Consider the following 19,548-nt stretch of genomic DNA (forward strand, 5'->3'; position numbering starts at 1 on the left):
ATTATGGAAGCTTAATCCACAGTTGTTATAATAGAACGTGTGGCAGTGTGTGCGGAGTAATTACATACAATGATGAAGTCGGGTGCAAAAAGGTCTCCCATTCAATCAGTGGATTTTGCCAGGAGACACATTAAGTTTATATTTGTATCATAAATTGTTTCACTCAGTCGCACATTAGCAAAAGGTCAATTAGAAGCAAAAAGCGCGGAGCAACCAAGTGCCTTTGAAGGTATGATGCCAGACTGTATGTGCTACAGAGCAGCTACTGGGCCCCAAATTGTTGCACTTCATTTGCTCTGAACTCTGCAGAGTCACGTGTTATGCATATTTTCCCCCAATCTTTCTGTCAAGGCCCAAGAGGGGAAAAAAAAAGAGAAAGAAAACAAAACACAAGAGAGACAGTAAATTTTGTGTGAAGTGACATCTAATATGAAAAAAAACCCTCAGGGAACAAAACTTGTAATTTCATGTATCTATGCAGAGATGTTTGTAGTGCGGTTGTCCTTAAGTTGGCATATGTGTTTCTGGGCTGGGCCTGTAGTCACTTGTGGTTTCGTACATGTATCTATGCACACACTGCTCCACAGCCTCTTTCCCTGCAGACTTGTTGCAGCTGTGTATGTTGTTTTTGCTCATCACTGATATTTATTATGTTACACTGTGAAAAACTGGCCCTGCCCCCTTTATTTACTACCGTTATGTCGGTTACATATTCAGCACATAATGTTTTCAGTAGAAACAGCTGTGCATTCTCAACTTAATACTCAATATTTTTGTCTCTTTAAGTTCAGAAGAAAGATGAAAGCAGGTTTCTCATTTCTAGGTGGTGGCTTATCATTTGCTGAAATTACAACTAATGGGGCAGATTTCTGGCACTCACTGGCTGGTTCCCAATGAGTGCCAGTTCTGTGTGAAAATGGCTTGTTGATGCCATAGGTCAAAGAAGAAAGGCCCGATTCCAGCTGACAGGAAGGCCACAGTAACTCAAGCAATGGCTTTTTACAACCAAAACATGCAGTAGAGCATCGTTGAATACATTGAACCTTGAAGCAGCAGAAGCTAACACGGGGTGCCACTTCTGTCAGCTAAGAACAAGAAACTACGGCTATAGTTCACATGCACTCACCAACATCGAAAAAACATCGCCTCATCCGATGAGTCTCGATTTCTGTTGCAACATTCGGATGGTAGGGTCAAAAATTGGTATTAAAAAAACTAAACAAAGCAAAAACAAGCATGAATCTGTCCCAACTCGTATCAATGGTTTAGGTTGTTGGTAGTTGTGTAATAGTGTGGAGGACTTTATCCTGGCACACTTTGGGCCCCTTAGTACCAAATGATGGTTGTTTAAAACATTGTTGCTGTCCATATCAATCCCTTTGCAACAACAGTGTCTCATCTTCTGATAGCTGCTTTCAACAGGATAAGACAGCCTGTCATAAAATTACTCAATACCCTATTTACAAGACTGTTGCAGACAAACAAATTAACAAATACAAATAATAAACGATATCTCTCAGACACACACACAAGCAACACTCACCTGTTCTTTCAGAGGTGCAATCAGAAAAAAGCTGAAGTAAACTAAAATTGAGAAGCTGTACCAAGCCCCCAGAATACGATAAATCAGGGTTAATTTGAACTGAATCATGCATAGCTACCGTAATGAAGTACGAGCATAAAAATATAGAGCTGAAAATGAGGATAATAAAACCTCAGTAATGAAGTAGGAGCAAGTAAAAAAAAAAAAAAAAAAGAAGCACTGTTGTGAGTTCACAGTGCTGAAACGAGTCCTCTATTTAATTCTGTTCATGTTTTATTTGCTTGATTTGCAAACCGAGACGAGCAATATTATATTTATACTTTATTGTTGTGGCATTTGCATTTTATTTTAAGCATCCAAAGAAAAAGGCTTTTAAGACAGGGTCATTTGCATGTAATATTAAAAATTTCTCTTTACATTTGGTTGTTGTAGTTTTTTTTATGAAAGGATGTAAAAAAGGAAACCATTACGGTGATATGCACAGACCTGCAGATTTTGGAGAAATAATGCCAAAACTCACTCACAGCCACAATGTTAAGCCACAACTGGTCATCAGTGAAAACTAATTACACTTACTGTATGGGAAACTGATGCGAGGTATGACATCTTCCTCGGTGGCGATCACTGACTGGAGAAAGCTAGCCAATAGCAGTGCAGCAGCAGGAAGACAGTGGACAGTCCCAGTTAATGTCCACATGGTTGCCTGCTTGTCTAAGATGAACACGGATGTACACAGTTTGTTTTAAGATTCCTTTGAACACATTAAACTCCTATTGATGCCACAGAGGGTTATTTTCTCACTCCCATCTTCCTGCAAGTCAGAGGGGGGTGGATCGTGTCCTTGATTCGAGTCTTGTATTCCCAGTGGTCTTTACATACAGTTTGTAGCCTCTTAGTCTAGAGAAGGGGAATCCTTTCTGGATTAAAGGCTGCAGGATTTCATCTTCTCATAGTGCTCTGCGGTGGATCAGTGCTAAGCTCCAACCAGACTCCACTTAGTTAAAGTCATCTTGGATCTGTGGAAAGGAGAGAGAGAAGTTTTTTCTTTATGTGCGTTCCAACAACAGTTTAAAAAAAAAAAAAAAAAAAAAAAAAAAGATGAAACACAAGCTGGAATAACAGATCCTTATCCAGCGTATAACCATAAACTACAAACGTAAAATGACTAATACATTCAAGCAGGGGCTCATTCTAGAGGATGCTGTGGATTTTAATTCAAACAGCTGTTATTTGAGAGGAGTGTTCATTAGTTTTGCCAGCAACAACGGCATCACCCAAAAATGACCTTCCACATCCATCTGCCCCTCAGCTTTCAAAAGTGAACAAACAACCTTTTGTTTTAGTTTTTTTCTGCCACAAAGAAAACTCAACAAAACAGATCATTCAGCACTCTAACCAGCTAAAATGAAAATACTCATCATCTGGTAGCTTGAAGGGTTTCACAAACTTAAGTCTAAGTGAATATCCAATTTGCTGTTTGAAAGACGAAACGCCTACTAGATTTTTTTTTAATCTCTGTATTTAATTATGCTGTCAACAAATCGGTGAGCGATCCCCCTAGAAGATAATACGGGAGTCTGGCTCCAATTTTGTGGCTATGTGGGGAAATAAAAGAACAGTGACTCCCAAGACAGCCTGGTAATTTGTCACAAGAAGGTGCAATGAACAGCTTTTATTTGCTTTGTGTGAGTACACAGATCAGAAGCATGTTATGTAAATCTATACTGGTATTTTTGTGCTTTGTGGGCTGTCAGTTTTATTGAAAAGCACTTAAAGTAAGCACCAGCCCATTCGTTTCAACCTTCGGAGTTTTTTTGAAACGACATCAAACCTGTCATAATTTATTTTTGCTTGTTTGAGGACAACACAAATTGTTAACACCCAAACCTTCAAATATGAAAATGCATTATGTTTCCTTTGAGGTCACGTTTATTGCAACTAGGTGTTGAAACATTTCTGCCTTTGCTAGCCAGTGACAGAAACAGTGGTCTATTACAGTCATGGTCTATTTTTATTAATTACTGCCTGCTGGTTCAAAGAGGTTATGATGAACCGGAGCTGTAGCCACGAGAAAAAAAACCCCTCTTTTCCTGTGAAATAAAATTGTATATGAGCAAGGTAGAAATTAAGTAAATGACCAGTGCAATACTTTAAAGCAGGAAATGAGCAGCTTTATGATAGCTGCGTCAGACAAAACTAACACTTAACCATCCGAAGCCACCTGTCCAGAATGTGGACGCCAACCTGCGTAGAAGAAAGGATATTTGTGATTAGCACTTTCATGTTGGTCTCCAACAAAACCTGAGGAAGATGGCTTTTTGAGCTCTCTCTCAGTTTACTATCTAGTTGAAACTTTGCTTGTTTACCATTTGAAACTGAACACAGGTTGCACCTTTTTATGAGTTTTTTCACTGAAAACAAAGCATTTCTTTCACCAAAAGCAATGTCATGAGAGCACAGATACTGAATCAATAAGAGCTGTGAAAAAAAAACCCAAGAGCCTAGACTGTTTTTGTAAGCCTGGAGAAGTATTTTCTAAAATTTTGACCCAGTGATGATGCGAGTTGAAAGTCCAGGGGATCACCAAAGTTATTACAACCCTGTCTGAGGTGGGGTATGCACGCTTGCAATATATTTCAATCTTGGTCCAAGTGATGGCCTTACTGACTCCTTACAGCAATACCGCATGCCTGTTGTACACCCAAAATAGCCGTAGATCATATATTTGCCAGTGTTTTCAAACCTAAACCAGAGTGCAAGCTATTATTTGATTCTTATGAATTCACCAATAACCTGACCGGAGTACAGATGCCTCTGTTCAGTGAGCTCAGTAAAGCCCTCGTGTTTGATATAACTATAATACTCCTTATTGCCCGGCAGTGCTAGATGCCTCCCTGAAGAACCCACAGAGGTGGTTAGGTTTAGAAAGTAAACACTGCAGAGCACATGGCGTCTCTTGCATCATTGAAGGAACTCCCTGAAGACCTCATGCAAATATTTATGACAACCAATAAATACAGCAGACCAAGATGAGCGTGGGACAATAAGTAGCTCCTGGGCATCTGCGGAGGTAGGGCCCAGCTGGAAAGTACCATTTTAAACTTTTGAGCAGCCTGAATAATACTTTTTAACATACTCTGCTATCTGCCCAGTCTGAAGAGTGGGGAGCTGACTTGAATGCATCTGTATCTCAGTGTCACACCCTGGTCTCCCCGGGGTCTGCAGCATCCAACTAATATGTCTGTGTCACTCTTCACTTCACTGCGAGGCCTGCTGTGGTTCTTGCTGCTCCACTGAAGCTAGCTGAGTCACTGTAGGCTGAAACATCCACCCACGGTACTCTAACATTTCCTTTTGCCTCCGGTGGTCCCTCTCATGCCTGCTGGGACAACAAGCTTGGCTGCCCAGCATCTCTTGCACACCTCAAGCCTCCATGTTCCCAGGGCACATCCTTATGTAACTGCAAGTGTTTTAAATTTTAATGAAAAGAGAGGCGTGCTGTTAGAAGTGTTTCCTGCCACTCTGCTTAAAAGCTTCCTAATTCATCAAACTCTTTAGGGCAGTAATGCATGAAGAAATATCTCAACACACTTAAATTGACCTTTTACCACCTCAAAAATGTAGCTAATGCCCACCAAAAATTTCACCCAAATTTCAGTCATGAGTAATTTGGTTCCAATTTAATTGGTTCAGAACACATTTTATACAGTCGTGTTTGCTTAATTACAGCAAAAACATTCAGACCTATCACATACACACCTAGTCGTGACTTCTACCAAAGAATTAAGCCAAAAAACAAAAACAAAAACACATTTACTTTTAGTTTTCAGTCAGTTTACTCATCTGCCTCCTTACAGAAATATTGGCCTCAATAAAAGAGAAAATAAAAAGTTTGTTTTGTCTTTTTTGACAAAACTACGCCAATAGCAAGAGGCCCATGCACCCGAATAGGAAACAAGGTATCTGGGGAATCCAAGACGCATGATGACTCATAAATGTTCATATAACTGGGCCCGGTGCCTGAGGAGCACTAGATGGACACTTTGCAGGCCTCAGGCAGATCTGTTCAGCCTTAACAAGGGCGCGAAGGCCAAGTAAACTGATGTAATGCTGCATTCATCCTCTTTTCTTTCAGATTTTAAAAAGACCCCATCATACGTAAATGCATTTTAGTCAAAGTACTCATGCAGTGTCCTAATCCAATCTGAAAAGCAATGCAACAAGGGTCTGGGAAAAAAGTACTAAATATTAATAAGCATTAAATCATATTTGACAGCAAGTGCTCGACCAAAGAAAGTGATCTAATTAGACGTAACAATTATAGGATTTATAGGATTAGAATTCTATTCAACCAGAGCTGTTACAGTAAAAGTGAGCAACTATACTCAATGCCACTGGACCCATCTGCTCATGCAGGCGAGGGTCTGCTGCTCCTTGTATCTGTGAAGGGTGAATCTGGTGCCATATTGCTTAAAGCTACAGATTCATTAACCTTCTGAACCTCCCTCGAGGCTCCCTATTAATTCCTGCATCTGTTCATATGGCAAAAGGATGTGAAAGACACATTGGGCGTTACACTCCGTCAGGTCATGTCGAGTTCATTGGAAAGGTAGCAGCATGAATGCTAACCATTCGGCTAACTCTTGATTAAAAGACTGGGCTTTGTGCTAGGCTACGAAATCTCAATAACTCTTCTCTGCAAAGTGACTTGTCTCACATTTGGTCTTTGGCACAAAATGAGGCACTTATGGAGATAATCAGCAGCCAGGCAGGACCTTGTGATGAGAGCAGTATGACTGAGTTTGACATGAGGGTAGATTAGGCTGCGGTCCAATCCATTAACAGTATCATGAGCACATCTAAGTGAAAGGGAACTATAAAAGCATTTTTAATTGCACAAGTTGCCATCAAATCTTATCTGTGTCCGTCAGGGCAGATTTAAGGGTGACTTTGGGGAACTGTATCCAAAACGATGCAATGACTTCTTCCAGTAACAAAAAAGGACAGCAATGTTTAAATCAAATAAATGTTAACGTTAATGTTTAATGTGGCCTCTTGGGTTTAGATCACTATTTACAAAAGATTTGTGGAGCTATTATCTTCGGCAAAGATCGCCTCAGCAGGCGACTGACAAGGCAGAGACTCCTTACTGTGTCTGTCATCATAACTCAGACTAGCAGCCTGCTTTCTTGGGTGCGCAATGCATAATTATTGCAAAAATCAAGCAGTTAAGATCGCTGAGGGAGGTACATTTTTTTCCCCACCCAAATCAATGGCATGCACTCCAAATTGTTTTTTCAACCCACTTTGATAGACATACCGGTAATATTTACTTTATTTTTAAAGAACACATCATCAGATAAATAGTTAATAGGTTAAACTAGCTTTAACCTTTCTGAATCTCAATGAATCAGGGGTAAAAGGTGAACTACTTTTCAAATATCCGCGAGGTAAAACATTGCATGCGCTACTTTGCAGGAACATTAGGTGAAACGTTAACGCTTACTCTGTCCACCAGGGAATAGGACTGTGGGTAGTAGAAGGAAAACTTTCAGGTGAGCAGACTGCTCCCACACCAAGAAGGGAGCGTGCTAAATAAATCACGACTGGGTTAAAAATAAACCATAAGCACCCAGTGCAGCAGTTGAGACAGCACCAATTGTTTGCTAAGCTGGCAGAGCACATAGTGAATTCATCATCACAGTGACTCTGTGAGTTTACATGACGGTTAAGCATGAGTCAGCATGTCTGGATGAGAGAGCTCAGGAATAAAGATGTCAGACAACAGAGATGTGTAGACAACTGCGATGATGTCATTAATTGCAAACTACAGTAGCCTGCAAACTCGCATGTAGATGTCACTCTTAAGCTACAATTACTTTTTCTTAAAAACAAAAAGAAAAAAGAGAGACAAGCGTATTATCCTACGCAAATTCAACCCATCTCAAAAAGGGTTCTGATCATCACCATGGTGATAACATACTCAAACGAGGTGGACTTTTAAAAACAGGAAGTCCACACTCAAATTTGGCTAAAATCTTGAGTGCCTCTACAGTAGTGCTAAATTGGCTTCTTTCTTTCCTAGCTACTTCTATCAGAGAAATCTTCAGGATATCCTCTCTCAGAAGCCTTTGAGTGGTTTCTATATGGACAACCTCCTCATAACTCAACAATGCGGGCTTTGAAAAAAAAACAAAAACAAAGAAAAAAAAAACATTTTTCCATCAAAATATTTTTGTCTTTGCTTCTTGAAAGGAACTTCCTCTAGATCAGGCAACTGAAAGTGGACTGAAAGTAAATATTCTCAAAAGCATAAAGTAATAAAATATAAATACAAAAGTGCATCAATGAAGGCCATCAATAAGGAGGCTTCCTCTCTGCTTTCACTTATTTATTCAACAGAAGAGAAAAGAGAAAAAGAAAAACATGAACACAAAATGTTCAAATTCAAATTCAAATTTTTTTTTTTTTTTTTTATTTGTCACATACACAGTCATACACAGTATGATATGTAGTGAAATGCTTGGACAACTGCTCGTGACCTAAAGAAAAAGAAAAGGCTATGAATAAGATAGGAAATAAATAAATATGAAAATAAAAAAGGGTAAATTTAACCAGGAAGGAATAAAATAAAATATAAAAAAATTAAGTTAAGAATGAGATAACTGTACAACACAAAAAGAATGAAGGGTAAATTTAACTGGGAAAGAATAAGATAAAATATATAAATTAAAGTTGAAAATAAGATAACTGTACAACAAAATACAAAGTATAGACATTTATAAGAATGTAAGAGAAATATAAATATATATACACACAATAACAGCAGCTGCAATCCACATTATACAGTGTCTTGTGCAGTGCAAATATGCTTAAAGTGATGAAGTGTAAACAAATGTCCAGAATGTCCAGTGTGTGTGTAAGAACTATATGTGTGGGTCAGTACTGTGTGGTGGTGTGATTGAGAGACCGTATCGCCTGCGGGAAGAAGCTCCTCCTCAGTCTCTCTGTGTTGGTCTTCAGGGAGCGGAATCTCTTTCCTGACCTCAACAGAGAGAACAGTCCGTTGTTGGGATGGCTGAGGTCCTTCACGATCTTCCTGGCCTTGGTCCAGCACCGCCTGCTGTAGATTGAGTGCAGGTCAGGGAGCTCGGAGCGGATGGTGCGCTCAGCTGAACGCACAACCCTCTGTAGAGCTCGTCTGTCCTGCATGGTGCTGTTCCCGAACCAGGTTAAGATGTTTCCCGTCAGGATGCTCTCTATGGTGCAGGAGTAAAAGTTCCTGAGCACCTTGGGGGGCAGTCGGAAGTCTCTCAAGCGTCTGAGGTGGTAGAGACGCTGACAGGCCTTTTTCACCACGGTGTTGATGTGACAGGACCATGACAGGTCCTGCGTGATGTGAACTCCGAGGTATTTGAAGCTGTCCACTCTCTCCACTGGGCACTCGTTGATGACGGGGGTCTGGTAGTTCCTCTCCTGCTTAGTGCTGAAGTCCACTATCAACTCCTTTGTCTTACTGACGTTTAGAAGGAGGTTGTTCCTCTGGCACCAGTTCTCCAGATTCCTAATCTCCTTCAGGTAGGGCGTCTCGTTGTTGTCAGAGATCAGGCCCACCACGACGGTGTCGTCAGCAAACTTGATGATGGTGGTGGAGCTGGTAGTGGCCACACAGTCATATGTGTACAAGGAGTACAGCAGGGGGCTCAGAACACACCCCTGGGGGGCTCCAGTGCTGAGAATGGTGGAGGCTGAGACATGTCCGCCCATCCTTACTGCCTGTGGTCTGCCAGTTAGGAAGTTGGAGATCCACTGACACATAGATGAGCTGAGTCCCAGATGCTCCAGCTTGGTGGTGAGTGTGGAGGGAATTATGGTATTAAATGCAGAGCTGTAGTCTATGAAGAGCATTTTAACATAATTCCCCCTTCTAGTGTCCAAGTGAGTAAGTGATGTGTGGAGGAGATGAGAGATGGCATCGTCTGTGGAACGATTTGGACGGTAAGCGAACTGTAGTGGGTCCAGTGTGTCTGGTAGTGAAGAAATGATGAAGTCTCTGACCAGGCGTTCAAAGCACTTCATCACTACTGAGGTGAGGGCTACAGGGCGATAGTCATTGAGAGAAGCAGGGTGGGGTTTCTTTGGGACAGGAACAATGATGGACTCTTTGAAGCATGTGGGGATCACCGACTGAGATAAAGAGATGTTGAATATCTCAGTGAACACAGGAGCTAGCTGGTATGCGCAGGCTCTGAGGATACGACCTGGGATGCCGTCTGGTCCTGCTGCTTTCCTGGTGTTCACTCTCTTGAAGGCTCTCCTTACTTCATGCTCGGAGATGACGAGCACGTTTCCGGTGCTGGCAGTATCTTCCTGTCTGCAGCCGTTAGCGCCGCTAGCACTAGCATCGTTGGAGTCCTTAGCCGCAGCCTCGAAGCGAGCATAGAAAGTGTTCAGCTCATCTGCCAGAGTCACGGCCGTGTTCGTCATACCGGTTGTTGGTGCTTTATAATCCGTTATTGTCCTTAGTCCCCGCCACAGGCTCCTAGAGTCACTCTGTTGGAGTTGTGACTCTAGTTTCCTCCCGTAGCGCTGCTTCGCCTCTTTCACCGCCTTCCGCACGTTATATGACGCGGCTTTGTACAGGTCCATGTCCCCCGTCGTGAGTCCCGTGTTGTAGGCAGCTGTGCGGGATCTCAGAGCGTCGCGGATGGTTTTATCCACCCACGGCTTCTGGTTGGGAAACGTTGTGATAGTGTTCTACTGCCTCTCCAATATAATTTCTACCCTGCAGGTAATGTGAATTTTTATTCTTGGCTCTGAAACCAAATGGAGACCTCGGTGTCAGCACACAGAAGAGATTTTAACCTGGAATGAAATGAAAACCTTTATGCATGCTCCAACGTTTTGCTCTTTAATATGGAGCAGCTGTGAACTGGGAATCCTGGTGCCTAAAGGCAAACTTCCTCTGAAAGAGCCAAATTTGTACAAACGGTTCAAAAATCAGATATGACTGCTTATCAGGACCTGTTCATTTACTATAACTTTTTCCATTTTCTTTATGCAAATATCCACAAATGGTCGACATCCATCTCAAAAAATTGCTTCACAGATTTCAGACCAAGCAGTTTGATACACACAAAGTTTGAAAAAGCAAAGAAGAGGGAAATCTAAGAAGCAATACTGACTTGTGAGCTGTAATCCACTACCTGTGCACTGTACTGGGAATCATCAGACACTAATGTGGAACTCCTGAGAACTGAAACTCAATTAAGTACTCAATTACTTATTCATATGTGTGATCCCAGATTGATACGAGGAAGATGACTTTTCCCTGCATGAGTTATTAATTATTCACAGAATCATCTTTGTGTTGATGACTGGCTGTAATGCATCCTGCTGTGGTATCTCCCTTCTGGATTCAGATACAAAAGGATTTTTAATGACTTTCAAATGATAAAATTACTGGAAAAACTAAGCAAATTAGGCATTCGCTGTGAAGAAAATTTGCCTGTGACCAAACAGCAAGTCCTGGTCTTCAGTTCATAACCCAGTCACTTTCCATAAACCCCCAAATACTCGCTCACTCATGGTTCAAACTGCCACTGCATAGAAATGAATTTAGATCAAAGCTCCTTTTTAGCGTAGCAGACACAAAGCGGACTTACTGAAAGCACAATATATCCAAATGTCCACAATTTGTTAATCTGCTTTGACAATTAACACACAGAGGCAATGAGTTCAGCAAAATCCTAACCATAATAAATTATAAATGACAGCATTAATAAGACTAGTAAGCATTTATGACAGACATCTCTTGTTCGAGGTAAAGAGTAGTACCAATGTATCTGACAGTTTATGACCAAGAAGGCATGTATAGATCGCCGGTTATTTGTAAAATAATCTAATCAGGAACAACTTTAAAACCATTGAGTCTTGATATTCATGTCATGTTAACCATTTAAACATTCATTGTTGCAACAGTCCCCGATCGTATCCGCCTCGCCCACTGTGCTCCACCCCGCATACAAAGGAAATGCTTGGAGGCATTTACCTGGCTTCCTTGCTAGATACCAATCTGATCTAGTTTCAGCAGGATGGCTCAACATAAGTGTTGTCCATGAAGGTCTCCCCCGACTACCAATCTCATGGCACGAGAAACCACAGAAAACCTGCAAGAGGCTCCAGGTCAGCATCCAGAAACTTAAAAGATCTTTTGGTGTGTTTTTCATCTTTAGTTTTGCTCCATGCTCTGCACAGCTTCAACCTACCTAAGAGCATTTCAGATGTGAAGCACCTGGTCTACCGATAGCAAACACAAAACAAAACTTTTTTTAAAGCGATGCAGAGCAGAAACCTGCTTTTTTTGGGTGCATCTGGTGAAACTGCAAGCTTTGTCTTTAGTGTATGTAAACAGCTCCAGAAGTCAAGCGACGCAACCATGCCTGATGTATTCCCACAGTAAAATGTCCCTAAACAGGTTGTTTTAAAGTAGTAACAGAGCTACCAGAGAACTGAAGCAAAGTGTTGCAGTGTAACATGTTTGGTTGGTGTTCATTTGAATCCTTATACATGCACTCAGCAGTTCATCCAGTTCTATGTGCCACACCTCCTTCTCTTATGTTAATCACGTACCAGGCCGAGTACTGAATGTGCCTTAATTGGCTTTGCATGACCTTAAGCTACCAGCGAGATGTGTGTTAATTGTTTAACTACAGTACGTGCTCCGTTTCCATGATCCCATCACGTCTGTGTGTCAGAGTCAAAGGCATTCATTGAAATGCAGGAACCCAGTGATTTTACATCCCTGAGTGGCATCTATGAGGCTACTTACTGGAATTGTCTTTCTGTGACATTTATTCCAACATGCTACAGCCACAGAGTGTTGAAATTACACCATGATGTGACAACGCTTCAAGTCTGATCCAAAGCTAGAATTGGCTCTGAGGAATATTCAAACCCCCTTTTTACATTAGTGTACATACTGCTCGGCTTTGCCATGCAGGAAGTAGCAATTATCATTTCAAACGAGTGAGTGAAGCAGAACTGGCAGAGGAGATAAGTGCTTAAAGGAGAGTAAGGGTCACCTTATTCCCTCTGATACAGACTTGCCCTTCCCTGAAATTATTCAAGCCTGACGGGGAACGGTGGGAGATCAGTTCTTGAAAAACTTGCAAAGCGTCAATAATGAGCCGTGCGTCAGTCAGAGCGCAGTGTGATAGGAGGCATAATTTCTCTCTCTTGACACAGTCCCAATACAGAAACTACAGGAATATTTGGAGACATGGAGCTCTTATGATGATAAAAATTTAATAGCAATTTTCCCCCCTTCAGTCCACTAAACTACAAACTGTTTATTGTGTGCTTCTGTGTTGAAAAGCTCACCACACTTTGCCCTAATGACCCATTTAGACTAATATGGTGTGCTGATTAATCAGGAAATCCTCACGATTACAGACTAACAATGTGGCCTGGAAGACTGAACCACAAAAACAGAGAAAGAATTTTACGTTCCTACTTGCTTGGGGCTCTTGACTGCTTAGTTGACAGAACTAAGTTTAATGATTGTCCGAAAACATTAGCAGTGAGGGGAAAAATCCTTTCAATTGTTTTCCAGTGCCTCTGGCCTCCCTCTGATTTTGCAGCCCAGATATGTGAGGCACACTGGTGCTGTGAAAGTTGCCCATGGCCACGACGGACCACAGCATCTTATTCATCTGCTGGGTCAATGACGATATCAGGCAAGACTGTGAACAAACTCTGTGGTGTCACAAAGGAGAGTTGAAAGTTTAGAGTCGTGCAATTGCACAATAGAGGCCTTTCTGAGGTCTGGACCATGCTGTATTAGCATCATAGTTCATCTGCTAATTACACCATCAAATCCAAAGGATTGGCTATCCATACTGGGCTATTCATCTCATGACTTACACGTCAAAGTGGTGGTGGGGGGAGTGCGGTGCACGATTAATCCCCGTAGTTAAACCGATGTGAGGACTCATTTCCTTACATGATTTGACAAGCAGAGCAATAGGATTTAAAAGCATATCAGATGACTATATTATGTTTCAGGCTCCACTTCACCTCGTCAGACCCAAACTCACTTCAGCGTGCTCAGGTAAGAACTTCGATGACCGTGACCAAAAGGCTTGACCACAAAACTGTTCTCATTACTCATTCCAAGTGGAAACATGACACAGTTTGTCTGAGTCATTTGTCAGGTTTGCCGCTTCGAGGCAGTTGGCTGTTGACTCTCAGCAAACATCTGGACTTCAAAAAGAACAACCAAAGCAGTACTGCTTTGTTTACCGTCAGGCGTGAGCTCTGTCTTTGTCTTTGCCAGCAGTTGTAGGCAATAAAGGAAGTAAAAGGTCAACAGTTCTGTCCCTCTGGGCAATGGTCCTACTGATAATAGTGGAGACTTGGAACAAATAAGGGAATGATATCATAATGCATTTGGAATTCAATAATCATTTATAGGGAAATAATTGGAACCGATCTAAAAGACTGCTAACAAAATGGCAAAATCAATTCTTAATTAAAGAGTGTACAAAAATTGCTTGGCTGGGGAGTGAAGGCCTGGGAAAAAAATAAATAAAATCCTGACATCATTAATATTTTCTTTAGCCTCAATTTAGTCATTGGACTTACTGCAACAACCTCTCACAAGGCTACCACTACAATAATAATGATCATTATAACGTCATTAGTACCACTCAAAACAAAATTAAAACTCCTGAATATCTTAATTTAACAACAGCAAAGCCCTGTACAGCACATTAAGATAACTTTTATAATCATAGAAGAACTAGTAGGCCAATTTGTTTAACTATTCACTTACAGTGAATTCATTGAGCACCATCTGCCAAATTCTTCCCATTATGGTACAAAAAGCATGTCAGATTTTCTTTCTGTTTGGAAACATTTGCAAACATTAATCTGAGAAATACTGCACATATTTTAAATCCAGCACGGTTCACATTAGTTGATGTTTCTTTATGCTCCTCCATGTTTACTGCACTGCTGTATGTGTTTGTGTGTAACCACCACCTGTTGAAACAAGAGGCCTGTACACAACAGAAGGATCTTCTGTTATCCTGATAACTTCATGGTTAACCTTGGTTTTCTGTTCCACGAAGGGGGTTCATTTCCTACTGGAGTATATCGATACAGCAAGCAGTAAGCATGTGTCGTTGCTGGGTTTCAAAAATGGCGGTTTTAACTTTTGTGAACAGGACGCTCTCATGACTCATGGAATGATGCTACTGACTAGTCAATCGGTGGCATGCAGACCGAAGACGCCACATTTTAGTACCTGTTTGGATCACTTGGAACACCGGGGGAGCAGGTACTGAAAAAAAGTATTTGGTATCAGGTGCTATGACCTCATGGAAAACCCTGAAAACAATGGCAAACCGTGCCCGTTTCCCATGAGGGGGAAAAAAAAAGAAGCAAAAATCCAAACACGGGAAATAAAACAAAAACAGCTTATACAAAGAAAAACAAAACAAAATGGTACAATTCCCCTCCTCCTATTGTGCCACTTTACACCTACCAATACCGGTCATAAAGGTCCTCACATAAAGGAGTTTTCTTCCTTATTGAGTGCACAGCCCTTTTTCATTATGTAGGAAAAGGTGAGGTTTAAATAACCTAATAATGTGGGTCTCTGGTAATTTACTATATAAATAAATACTGGATCTCAGCATTCCAGGCACATCGTAAGTCTGTTTTCCATTACAAAGTCACTGTTTATATTTTTCTCCACACTTCTTTCAAAATAAGAGACGAAAAATGCAGAAGACGTTCATTTGTCTCTGGAGGAGAGCTCCACGTTACATAACATGTTTCCATTCGAAGACAGCTACCTTAGTTAAACCCTCGTGGAAGTCAGAGAGCACTTCTGATGAACTTGTCAGACAGATGCAGCCAAGTGGTATAAACCGTCCTTCAAAATAAACCTGAGTAGCTCGACATGTATTATCCAACATGTTTTTGCAATTCTGCCCCCAAACAGAGTTCAACAGGGGTCTGCAACTGCTCAGTTTCATAACAGAAGCATGAGCACAAACTTGGATTACATCTACAGAATTATCAAAGACTTGCTACGGAAATGTTACAGGAGTATATCGACCTCAAGAGGCTTCAGTCGCACTGGCTGCCATGTTTGATCTTCAAGAAAAACAGTGGAAAAACACCAAATATAATAAATGCCATGAGACTTAAGCAAGTACCTGAAGCATTTGTCAGTAGTGGTACAAATCTCTTTAATTCTCCAGCTCCATGTGATAGATGAACAGGCATGACAGCAGTCTGACTTGAATTAGTGAAATGCAGATAGAACACATGTTTTTACCATCAAAACCAGATTTGTTTATGAAAGCAATGCCAGAGTATAAAGCAGCAATAAATGAAGAAAATCCAATTTGCTGAAGAATTTCTGGCTCATCAGAAAAAGCCTCAGAAGTGTCACCTGCATTCATAGTCTTCTTTTGACCCAACATCGAAAACCCCTGCAGGGCCTGGCCAGCCTTTCTACACGACCTGCAGGTCATACTGAATATGAATGGCCTTGCAAATGGCAGGCGAAGCTATGCAAGGACACAGCGATAAAGTCAGCAAAAAGGTCTAGAGCCAAGTTTTAGTGAATGCAAATGTGAACCATTAAAAAGAAATGTGAACTTATCACCAATGTGCAAAAGCACAGTGTGACTTTTCACGGTTTGTGTAGCGTTAACACTCAAAGAATTCTCACAAATTCCTCAAAGGGAGGTGCTGTTACTGCCAAACGTTTACGTGGCAAAACATCAGCAAAGCAAACCATGCACATTAAACAAATTTATGTTTAGGACAGAGAAACTCTTTTCTGTCTTCTGCACAAACTTAACTGGGCTGATGAAAAGGCAGCAATGGCTGGCTTAACGTCTGCCTTGTCGCTGGGTGCGATCTGGCTTCGGCCCAGCAAAATGACTGTGTTCCCACATCTGGGGCCTCTCAACACGCAAGTTCCCATCAGTTTCGCCCTGAACAAATCTAGTCCCTCTAGACATGATATGGAACATCACTAACCTTCTGAGGGTTAAAAGCAACAGAGTGTCTCCTCTCCTGGGTCTCCACTTGCCCTCCCAGTCGTTTACCACAACCTCTCCACATGCTGACCATTCCTCTGAAGTTGTTATAGTGGGTGGAGTGCTGGGTGGAGAGTGTGTGTGTTTTGAGTGTTTAAATGTGTGGGTGGGGGTCTGCTTATGCATGAGTGTCTATGCGTTTCAGAGTAAGACACAGAGGATAAGATGGGAAGCACACATTATGATGCTGCTGCATGTGCTCCTAGAGGGAACGTTTCTTCAGTTTGTTTACAGTATAAATGCTAGAGCCCATCAGTGTTAGCTCTTGATACAATATCACACAGAGACGAAGAACAGCACAGCCCTGAAGGGAAAACTACTCCACTGGTCATTTACAGTCTTACTCTAGTAAATCATATCAGTGAAAGTCGTCTGCTCTCACATGCATCATAACCACCAGATCTGATCCAGCAGTTCAGGATAAAAAACCCGCCTTTTCTAAGAAATCCCTACCAAAAACAGAGGAAATGGGATGCTTTATCTGCGGTCAAACTGTGTCTGGTTCATAGAAATGCAAAGTGATACAGGAGGTATGTCAACACAGTCTCCAACATGCCAGAGGAGATAAGAGGAGGTGGGTATTTGGAAGAGAATAACAGGAAAGGTGTCATTAAGCAAGTGTAAAACCGGACAGAATCTACTCCAAAACGACTCCACGTGGTATTTACAGAAATGAGTGACTGATCGAGACTTAGAAGCAACACTTTTCGCTCGATGTTTGGTGAAAACAAAGCAGAGTCACGTCATCAGAACGGTTTCTGTTTCGTTGTTTTATTGGGTTAAATGGAAATAGCAGCTGTTTACCCACATGTGCAACAGAAAACACAAGAGGCCAAGTCCAGCGGCTCTCTCCACACCTACATACAACATACTGCTTTTACAACAATCCAAAAAAACAAAAACAAAAAACAAACCCTTTCTAAAGCTGCAAAGCAAAGAATTCTCATTTTTTATCAAAAGTAATTAATATTTGGGGCATTCTCTTTAGGAATAAACAGGGAAAATGTGCATGGCATGAATCAGCACCGTGATGAGCAACAAAAAATGTAAACTCCAAATAGAAAAACATGCAAACTAATTTTTAAAGCGAAAAGAAATAATAATAACAATAATAATTAAAATGCAACAGTAACCTACACCATTACATTAAAAATCCCAGTTGCCTTTAAAGCCCCATCTTACAATAAACTACCTAAACAATTAAAATTCACACTTATGTCCCGGACCACAAATGTCCTCAAATAATTTTTTCCTCTAGTAAAACATTAAAAAACTGTTCCCCTTTGCCTCTCATTTCTTTTCGTTAAAGGTGTTTAAAGTGGAGACAGGCAACAAAAAGTACGAGGAAGGCACAAAAAGACCTTACCATCCACGAGCAGCAGTGTAAAGACCTCGGTTACAGCTGAAATCTTCACGGTCACCGGAACAACTGTCGAAAAATGGATCGATGTATCTTCTAAATCCGCAGTAAAGTGCGCTTTAACGCGTAGGTTATTGAGTCCATTAACTCGTCCGCGAGGCAAAGTCCATCCTCCGTGCGTGTGAAGACGAGCCTCCTCTACTACAAACTAAAGGCTGGTCGCTTTCAAGCATCTAAACTTTAGCTCCTCCCACAGCACACGCACACTGCCTGCAACCATTGAGTGCTCAGCAGGAGTCTGCAGCACACATGTGGGATCGCCTCCGGTAAAACAAAGGGAGAAAGATGTCAGAGGCGTTACGGCCGCCCCCGCGATCATGTAGTTTACAATTACTACGGGAAAAAAAAAATAATATTTACGTGTAATGCAACAAAATCTTACTATAAAGAGCTGGATTATTTGTTGCCAAACGCGGAAAATGTTCTATCGACAGTTTAATGTATATTGTAAATATACATATTGTAAGTATTAAGATATTTTTTGGAGTGAGACATAAGGACTTAAAGGCAAGTCCAAACCATCAAAACATCCGTGGAGTTAAAAAAGGACAATTTAATTTAATTTAATAATTACAAAATTCCCAGCAAAAAACAAAACAAAAAACAAGGTAGTGTATGAACTGAATGGGGGGTGGACCACTTGATTAACACTTTAGAGGAACTGAAAATTGAGCTGTGGCTCACGTCTAAATAAAAGTATATTGAATTTATTTTCTTCTATAAGGCTTAAGAGAAATGGAAGAGAGAAGAACCTCCGTTACAGATGTCTTTGTGGAAAGAAAGTTTTCCTGCTCTGCTGTGTTGGGTATCAGCGTTTCTCTTCTCAGGGCAACCCTGAAGCCATCAAACAATGAGTGACAACTGAGAGGGTCCGCCACAAAGAGAATTACAGGGGATTATGTACAAAGGCAAAGACCTGAGCACAACAAGACTCAGCCATTCATGTAATCTCTTTTTGCAGCAAGAAAGGGGTAAAAAAGAACTGTGGACTCCACTCATCAAATTTTCCTCTAAGGCTCTAAAACAACAGACAGTGTGTTTGTCCCTTCTCCTGCACACAGGACATCCAATCAAAATGATCGCTAAGGAGCGGGGACATAAATTAAACTCATGCACAGCACACCACCACCATTCATGTCCGCAGGGAGGAAGATAACATTAATAATTAGTCTCCAGTGCCTTGCTTTCAGTGACATGTGGCTATGTGAGAATTTGTCAGATTTCTTGAGTGTTAACACAAAGAAATGTGATGGAGAGTGCTCCAGGCTGCATCCGATAGCTCAGCACGACACAGTCCTGACACTTTATCCTCCAAATGTTGTCAATCTCCGACTGGTTTTGCGTGACTGTGCCACAGATAAAGGAGAGGCCAGTGACCCCTCAGCATAAGCAGACACACACACACACTCACACACAGAGGAATAAGTGCAAGCGAGGGTTGAATCACTGATACAAGCCCATTT

General features: G+C 41.3%; 1 protein-coding gene across 2 annotated transcripts in view; it reads right to left on the bottom strand.

The window, feature by feature from the left end:
* Nucleotides 1–19,548, bottom strand: part of sema4bb (sema domain, immunoglobulin domain (Ig), transmembrane domain (TM) and short cytoplasmic domain, (semaphorin) 4Bb) — a 64,368-nt gene that overhangs the window by 37,501 nt on the left and 7,319 nt on the right. Inside the window, exons 1-2 of one of the 2 annotated variants that reach the window (XM_006779847.3) lie at nucleotides 18,032–18,216; nucleotides 2,120–2,559 (exon numbers count right to left, since the gene is read on the bottom strand). In XM_006779847.3, coding sequence (XP_006779910.1) covers nucleotides 2,120–2,240 — 121 coding nt within the window. In that variant the 5' untranslated portion in view covers nucleotides 2,241–2,559; nucleotides 18,032–18,216. Of the gene's footprint in view, nucleotides 1–2,119; nucleotides 2,560–18,031; nucleotides 18,217–19,548 lie in introns of those variants that run through there. The other variant, XM_087830381.1, reaches the window with a different exon arrangement.

This window comes from Neolamprologus brichardi, chromosome 1, assembly GCF_056152115.1.
Source record: "Neolamprologus brichardi isolate AB-2024 chromosome 1, ASM5615211v1, whole genome shotgun sequence".
Taxonomy (NCBI): Eukaryota; Metazoa; Chordata; class Actinopteri; order Cichliformes; family Cichlidae; genus Neolamprologus; species Neolamprologus brichardi.